At 34.8% G+C, this 8,692-nt stretch overlaps 1 protein-coding gene across 1 annotated transcript; it reads right to left on the bottom strand.

Annotated features, from left to right (window-relative positions):
- Nucleotides 1,230-8,212, bottom strand: LOC109331729 (dynamin-related protein 5A). Its single transcript, XM_019566409.1, has 16 exons — nucleotides 7,796-8,212; nucleotides 7,641-7,704; nucleotides 7,429-7,536; nucleotides 6,816-6,917; nucleotides 6,595-6,645; nucleotides 6,419-6,480; nucleotides 5,986-6,076; nucleotides 5,710-5,774; nucleotides 4,760-4,954; nucleotides 4,529-4,648; nucleotides 4,186-4,256; nucleotides 3,852-4,077; nucleotides 3,410-3,460; nucleotides 2,013-2,241; nucleotides 1,736-1,875; nucleotides 1,230-1,585 (listed from the first exon to the last, which is right to left on the bottom strand). Exons 1-16 carry the CDS (start codon nucleotides 7,922-7,924, stop codon nucleotides 1,457-1,459), a joined length of 1,833 nt encoding a protein of 610 aa, XP_019421954.1. The 5' UTR covers nucleotides 7,925-8,212; the 3' UTR covers nucleotides 1,230-1,456.

Here is an 8,692-nt window from a genome sequence, read left to right as displayed (position 1 = left end):
TTAAATCAAGTATTCTATCGGTTATCTCACAACCAAATGAAATTATATCTTTTAAAAAGTGATTTTTTTTTTGTATAAAACATAGTATAAATATATTTTGTTATAAATATTATTATGAGATTACTCATAATTTTAGAAGTACCAACATAAGAATTTACATTAAATATATTTTACCTGTATTAGTCAATTTTATGAGGAAAAAATTCATAAAAACCACTTAAACTTCATATGTTAGCAAATAGATACCTTAAAATATTTTTTCTTTCTAATTATTCTTTAAACTTTAATTATACGTGAAGTTTGTCCCTATATACATACAATTGGAATTAACACACAAATAACTTTAGGCAAATTTACAGTTGTACCCTCCTGGTTATGATAGCATTCGTGAGTTAATCATTATTCACCATCATCAAAAAGTGATGAAATTCCATTTTGCCATTCTCTTCTCTATATATCTATTTTGCCCTTATCAATGCCAAGTCCGACCATCACCATAGAAACAACAACAGAAGGTTGGGTGAGAAATCTTCCTCCTTCCACGGTGAAAACGCAATGTCTGCCGCCCAACGGTGAAAATACAGGAACAAAAATACCAGAGCGGTGGTGCCGGATGGCTTGTCGAGACATCCACCGAAGATGTTGCTGAAGGTGACAGTGATAGGGAGTGTTGCGCCTGTTCAGGTGTTTATTAGGTTGGAATCTATCGTCGGAGATTTGGTGATGGTTGCAATGCAGCAGTACGTGATGGAAGATCACCGTCCAATCCTGCCTACCATAAAGGCCGACAATTTTGACCTCTATTATTCTCGGTTTAGTTTAAGTGTCTCAAATTCACAGTATATAAAACATCAACTTTACAAGAGATAAAACTCACGCGCCTGCAAAAAGAGAATCACAAACAACATTCATTTGCCCCTCCAAGGCTCCAACCATCTATGACGGATAAAAGTTTCGCTATATATAATATAGTCAACTCCTTAGACTTTGAAGGCATCTGAACCCATCTTTTAATACATTTATAAATATTTGAACCCATTTTTGGGTGATATGTGCGGCGGTGCCTAAGGGCATATTGGTAGAATTACATTCTTCTTTTTATCAATCAAAAACCCTTCCCAGTAGACTGTACCTATGAGAAAACAAGATTAGGTAAAATTTGAAACATTTTTCCTTGGTGAAGCTCTCGGGAGAATAATAAACTTAAAACATAGATATAAAAAACTATATTACAGTGCTATGTTCTCAAGTTATTTGAAACAAAAAAGTAAATGACACTTTCAATCTCACCCTAAAAAAAATCATTTTTCTTCTAAAATCAGACATCTAGTGAAGATGGCAGCAATACAAATATTGGATATTTAGAATGACAATACAAGAAAGGAGCAAAAAGAATGAGCGTGGAATAGTAATAACACTGCTGCTTCTGGTGTACAAGTGTTAGACGTACGCACATCTACTTGGACCAAGCAACTGCATCTATTTCATCTTGTGCACTCCGGTATAATTCAAGTCTCTTTGCGAGGGCACTACGTCGTTCCATAACTTCGGGATCCTCATTCAGCAATGCTGACAACCGCTTCGGCTGCAAAGAATTTACGCAGGCAGACAATGCTTAATTTCTTTGGCAAATATCAAATCCAAATGAAAACCAACTCAATAATTGTTTTTTTAAGTACGGAAAATAAATGAAAAGCATAAATCATAAAACATGGAAGAACAAATTTATCCTTACATCCATCTTGCCTAGATCAGTGAAAAAGTGATCAAGTAGGCTTCGTTTTGCTTCCCGCACTTGACAATAGACTATGGACTTGGGAATAGCATGCCGCAGAGATGCACAAACCATATTGACGTATGACAAAATTGTAGTTCCTGTTTTTAAACAAAACAAATGAACAATCAGTGGTTCAATGCATTCCTACATAATTATGAAGGACATGCTATATTAAACTAAAAGCGCAAAGCTATGATTTCACTCCAAGTTTGAAACAATAATTTGTAAGGCTTACCGATTCGCCTTAGATATGAATCATTATATCTATCGAAAATAGAATGCGTAGGATTTCCACCCTTATCAACTTCTTGAGGAAGCTTCCGGAAAAAATCAACCGTGAGATAGCCACACTCCATATCAACTAGGAGTAGTGTTGCTTTTCGGCTTTCCTCCCTCATTCTCTCTAGTGATTCAATAGCTGCAGCACTAACTTCAACCCGCAGACCAGGATATTGCTTCAGCTCCTGAGTCAGACAAACCAACAAAGTATTTTTAGCTGGGAAATTTATTAAGGGGAGGAAGAAAATATTACAGCTCTAAGTATATGAAAACTATAATGCGATAAAATTTCAAACTGATCCAGTTTAATCGTAAATTATTACAAATGTGGGCTCGTCAACCATCTCTGCAGAAGCAACAAGCAACGAAAGCATTGACATGCCAACAGTCATTGGCCCCACATAAGACTTAATTTAATATCCATCAGAGTGGAAATTCCAAAATAGATACATTAGCATATAAACAACACCCATACAAAATCCTTCAAATTCGGAAAGGCAGGTTCCTTGTAATAGAAGAACTACTAATCTTTCATAAAAAGAATTCTAGATTTCACAAAGTGAAGTGAAATCAATAGTCTTTATCACCTCTTGTTTCAGCTATGTTTAACTGCACAAATACAAAGGATTGATGGTCAACTTACGTTCGAAGGTGCGACTTAATTACACCAGACACCTAACTCTTTATTAATCTTTCATAAAAAGGATTCTAGATTTCACAAGGTGAATTCAATACCCTTTATCACTTCTAATTTCAGCGACTTCACAAATACAAAGGACTGGGGACGGTAAAATTACGCCCTTGAGGTGTGACTTAATGACACTAGAAACCCTCAGGAGTCAGGTCTAATGAAGCCAAACCTCAAGTGGGGAGGTTAGTGTAATTTCGACATTAGAGATTGATGTATTAGATCATCTAAGCATACATATCATAGGACAATGCTATCGGCACTCCCAAATGCCGAAGTGGCTAATAAAAATTCTAGCCAAAAGCAAAACCTCATATCTTAATTGCTTTACCCAAAGAGAACCCTGAACCAGCATTTTTCAACTTAAATTCAAAGCCACTTCAAAATGGAAAAGAATCATGTCACCCTTTTTCTCAACCATTTTACTTTATAACCATTGATCGATCATTCATGGTTGTTTTCAAAGCAAAAGACTTTTCATCAATAGTTATATAATAGGTGTAAGAAACATGTGAGAGAGTCATTAATATTGCAAAATGTATCTTGTCACTACTCACTAGAATAAACAAGACAAAATCGGAGCAGCAAGTATGAAACTTACAAACCACAAATATAGTTAAAAGATATACAACAGAAATATTAAATAAGCACTGCCAAGAACATACCAGAGTCTCGCTAACAGCTTTGCGCACCAGGTCCTTCAATAGGGAATGAATCTGGAAGTATTCAATTAAAAAAAACAGATCAATGAGCATGAAGTGAGACCAGCAAAGATTAAAGTTCAATGTGTACATAAATTAACTATTAAAAAACATATTTAAAAGAAGGTAAAATGCACCAATTTCCATCCTCTAGACAAGGTTGAAATTCAGATTATTTTTTATTTTTTTTGTGAATTTGAGTTTTTTAACAATGAAGAGTTCATGAACTTAGAACAATCGCATAAAGCAGTATTCTTAAACCAATTACTTTATTTCATACACACATCTCAAAATTAGAAAGAAATAAATATTGGGCAGATATAAATCTTCGTTGAATGGAGTGACCATCTGCGGAGAACTTCCAACTACTGTGGAGGATTATTTCACAGAAAATCGTCATACATACCGCATCAACAGCTGCATCAGCAGGGCCCCTGATAGTAGTTAGAGAAGATTCAATGAGACGACGGTATCCTTGTTCTGGAGCAATTAGATGAGGTTGATACCCATCAGCTTCCGTGATAAGTTTCCTTATATTTTCCATTGAAAGCTGCTTATCAAACTGCAACCTTTTTAAAGCAGCAGGGAGCTGATTGTCAAAGACATTATAGATTTTATCACCCCCAGGTCGTCTGTAAGAAATTTGCAAATTATTGAAGTTAGTTTGGGATTAAAAATTGTGAAACAAAAGGAATATGACAACAAATTATGAAGATAAGTCACAGGAGTGTAACACATACATGCCATCAAGATGTTCTTTAAATATTTGATCAAATGTCCGACATATTTCCATGATTGCATACAACTTGCCCTGCATGCGATTGGACCAATCATTAGAAAATTCTAATTAAAAACACTAAGTAGGATCCTGAAAATTTGATCCCACACTATCTTCTCATCCGCAGCTACCATAATGAGCTCGCATAAATCTACCGATAGATTGTGGCCATGCATATTCTCAAAGACACACAATGACAGAAGGATGGAACAAAAAACAGTTTTTTCAGCATTGGCCTTAAATAAATAACCAAATATTTTGGAGATGATAGTTCAAGCTGGTTGAGAAATGAAGAGCAATCTTACCCCAGCATCAGTTGCCACTGGCTTTCCTAAACGAGTCAGTTCAGATTCAAGTTCAGCAATTGTTTTGCTAATAAGAGATTGAATGCCTGGAATCTTGGACTTGATTACTGTCTCCAAGTGCTGAGACATTAAGCATTATGATTTAGCCAATGGAACCAACTACAGCAAGAATTATATAAAAGCGGAAATAGGACATTTAGTCATATGATATGACAATTTTTATCTTTTTACCTTGGAGAGCATTTTAGCTAGATGCTCAGAACCCATCCTGTGAGCAAGGTGTCTATATTCAGGGGTGCTAGCAAAGTACTCCCGTTCTCTACGCCTGGCAGCAATCATGTCAACATTCTTGTTTATATCTTGTTGTGATCTATTCACAACACCAATCCATGGAAACTTTAACTTAAAAGCTCGACCTTCCAATATCTGAGAAAGAAAAAAGAATACCATACAGATTAGAACTGAATCAAGTATCTAATACCTTTTCTTGTTAGAATGAATTATCCATTCTCCAGGTTATGTAAACTGGAAGGGGGTGAGTGATGATTAATGAGACTAGGGGCAGTTATGCAGCAGAAAGCATATAAAACAAGAAATCTTGAGCATTATAGTACTAAGACTATCAATATGGTACTAAGACTAGAGTCCATTGAAATCAGATGATTTTCTAAAGAACAAACAAGATTTTAGCGTCAATTGAAATCAAGTTCATATTCTGAAATATATTCAAAATCACTTTCCTAGAATCTGTTCTTGTTGCTCAAAAGTTCTCTCCTTTTGACAAAGATAAAAACAAATTAAATAGCAAATAAGTCCAGAATATATTCTCAGCCATGTCATCCATACTTCCTTATAAAATCTTTCTTTGAGGTGGATGGAAGGGTGGGTGGTTATAAAGCAATTATCGACTAAAACATGTGAATCGTCTGATTCTTTTAATATATAAGTACAAAATGCTACTGTTGAGTATGCCCAGCCATATTAGCACTCTTGCCTAAATGAAGAAAAGTCCAGGGAAACAAGTAGAGCAACCTTCAGGAGGTAGATATCTAATTTTCATATTTCATGGATGATAATAGATCAAACATAAAAGAATTTCATTTTTTATCTTCGACCTTACAATGAATTATCAGCATGCCATTGCATGTTGTTCTATTAGAACTACAAAATGTTCAACTTACTTCAACGGCATCAGTACCCTTATCCATAAGATCAATCTTCGTCAAAACGCCAATGGTCCTCTCCCCTGAAAGTTGGAAACAATAAATCAAGAATTAAAACCAAAAAAGACTATTTTCTTTAAGTTGTTCATTCAATCCAATCAACTTGTTCTAAAAAGTTAAACAATACAAACTGTCAGAGTGTCAGAATCATGGCAAATATTTACATTATACAAATTGATTCATGAGAAACAATGAAAACCGCATGCAACCTGAACAAATAAATATTGACATTACCAGTAGGGTCCACTTCACGGGAAATTTTAATTGCGTCAGATGTTGCAAGATCTTGATTGGCTGGTGAAATGGCCAATATTATACAGTTCGGCTGCAAACAAACACCAAATTTAGCTCATAACACTCCCCACATGGAAAATCTTTGCCAGCATGGAAGTGATTTTTTCAAAAAAGTTCTATTAAGTTTAACTACTTTCCTAAGCTGTTGAAACTTGAAAAAACTATTTAAGTTTAAAAAACCAAAAACTGGTAGATTTTAGCTCAATCAGCTAACTTTGGAAGACAAATTTTATAGCAATGCAAATTGAGATTTTAAAAATGACATAATACCATTTTTGTAAGGGATATAAAAAAGTTAAATGTGAGATGGTGAAGTTTGTCCCTTAAACATGTTATTTCCAATTGGAAGCTTTAGCACTTGACTGAACACTACCTTCTCAATGTAGGAGCGAACCATATTCTCAATGTCTTGCACAATACTATCCGATTGACCCTCTGTATTTTGCAAAACAATATGTTAGCATCTCACTGTTCATCGCAAAATTTAAGAATTATCACTGAGTTGCCTTAAAATCATGGACAAAAGAGACAGGTTAGTTTATTGCTTACCTACAGCTACCTTCGTAAGCCCGGGAAGATCAACGAGCGTCAGGTTAACAACTGCAAAAGATCAACCAAAGTTGAAAAATTGAATAAAAAGAACAAACAAATAGATCATGAGTTCACGACACATCTTCAGTAGGTCCTGTCGCTGAAGATCTATGGATTACATGACAGATAAAAATACAGGATGAAACAGAGATAACGAAAAACCTGAAATTCAAACTCACCATTAGGTGAATATATACTAAGATGAATTGGGACAGTTGAAATTTGTTTGCTTCGTCCAGTCTCCCTATCAGTTTCATCTGAAATCTCCTTCCTCACAGCAACTACACAAAAATAAGATCTTTACTACAAAGATATACACATAAATAATATAAATAAATTGATAAAATGAAATTTTCAATAAATATGACAAACAGTTCCATATAGTAAAACAATCATTGAAATCAGTCAAGGCTGGCATGACATGGAAATAAATTTAAAATGGCAAATAAACATTCAAATCAGTAAAACAATAGACATTTACAATTATTTCAAAGTGACTTACTCTAATCTCGTTCCATTTTGAGCGATGTTTAAAATATCAACAAACATGTATTACATTTTTTTCTAACTATACACTAGAGCAATTATGACGCAAGTTGCAACAACTTCAATATTTGCGCATTTATGAAATAATAGTTCTCAATAAGGAAAATTCAGTCACATGATCCGACTTTCCATTATTAACAATTATTATTATTACCTTATTCAATGCATTTTCCAATCCTATTCCAAAACCTTAAACAATGACATAATAACACACAATTAGAATTAAGATTGACAATCCAAACATACCGAAATCAGTGAACCTTTTCCTTGGAAGGTGAAGAAACTCTGCATACTCTCTGCTTCCCTCTTCAATTTTGTGAAGCTGCAACACAAGAGGTCGCCGGGTCACAATCCCTGCAAAAAGTGCATCGATACATTAATCACAAATTCACAATCACAGATTTCAATTAAATTGAACTAACAACAGAAAATCAAAACAGTAGCTTCATAAAAACAACCTGATCCACGAGGTAAGAAATCTTTTCCAACAACGCTTTCCAACACTGAAGACTTTCCAGAGCTCTGAAAATAAAAATAAAAAACAAAAGTAACGTTATGAAGTAAAGATGAGGTTGTATCAGAATTCAGAAGAGAAAAGCGACGGATCGGAGACCTGGCCACCAACGACGGCGATAGCAGGGAGGGAGTCCCATAGGGTAGGGAGGGCACTGGCTTCGCCGTGGTCACCTAAGGCAGTGCAAGCTCGCTGGATTTTGTTCACCAAAGAAATTAAATTCTCCATCTAGTTTAACCGTTCCGGTTCGATTCGGTTTGATTCGGTTCAGACTTCAGATATAGCTTGGGATCTTACCGGATTTTAGATCTGCCGGTCGGAGACGGTAATAGAAAGGAAGAGAGAGGGGATGAAAGGTAATTTGTTTGGGTTTGAAGGTAGAAAGAAAGAGTAGAGAGAGCTCGTATTGGTTTTGTAGCGTGTGGAGTTTGTTTTGAAAAGGAAGAGAAATGGAAATCCCAACCCCTTTTAAAGGGCTTCAGGTCACAGTAGCTCAACTCAAACAGCTAGATTTTCGTTCCGTTGTCTTTGTTTGTTCCTAAATATAGGCGTTGTAATAAAGTTAAAGGCCCAATCTGAAAGAAAATATAAAAATATTGAGACCGTTTGAAATATTAGATACAGGATAGATGTGACACTTATTGTATAAGGTCTACTAAAATACTTGATGCAAAAGTGCATACTAGATTGATATAAATATTATGAGCTGTTACAAAATAAACTTAATTATTGTTAAATACTTTTTTCTCCATCCACTAATAGCCTCAGCTCGAAGAAGAAAAAAAATAAGAGGGTCCGTTTGAAATATTAAAAAGTATTGTCTTAATTATACCTTGTTACTCTATTTACAAATAATCAATTTTGTATATTTTTTTGATTTGGCTGGTGCTTTACTTTTTGAAAAATACAATTTGGTTATTCTTTCATAATACCTTGGTTTGGGCGGAATATTATGTGAATATTCCATCGCTTTATTCTCGACTTGTTTTTGCAAAA

Source organism: Lupinus angustifolius, chromosome LG17 (genome assembly GCF_001865875.1).
Source record: "Lupinus angustifolius cultivar Tanjil chromosome LG17, LupAngTanjil_v1.0, whole genome shotgun sequence".
Taxonomy (NCBI): Eukaryota; Viridiplantae; Streptophyta; class Magnoliopsida; order Fabales; family Fabaceae; genus Lupinus; species Lupinus angustifolius.
This window is presented reverse-complemented; position numbering and strand designations above follow the sequence as displayed.

Coding starts and splice junctions, on each gene's coding strand:
- LOC109331729 (XM_019566409.1), bottom strand. CDS start 7,924: ATGGAGAATTTAATTTCTTTGGTGAACAAAATCCAGCGAGCTTGCACT. Junction 6,918..7,428: donor GAAAAGGTTCACTGATTTCG/GTATGTTTGGAT, acceptor ATTTTTGTGTAG/TTGCTGTGAGGAAGGAGATT. Junction 4,078..4,185: donor AAAGAACATCTTGATGGCAT/GTATGTGTTACA, acceptor AATTTCTTACAG/ACGACCTGGGGGTGATAAAA.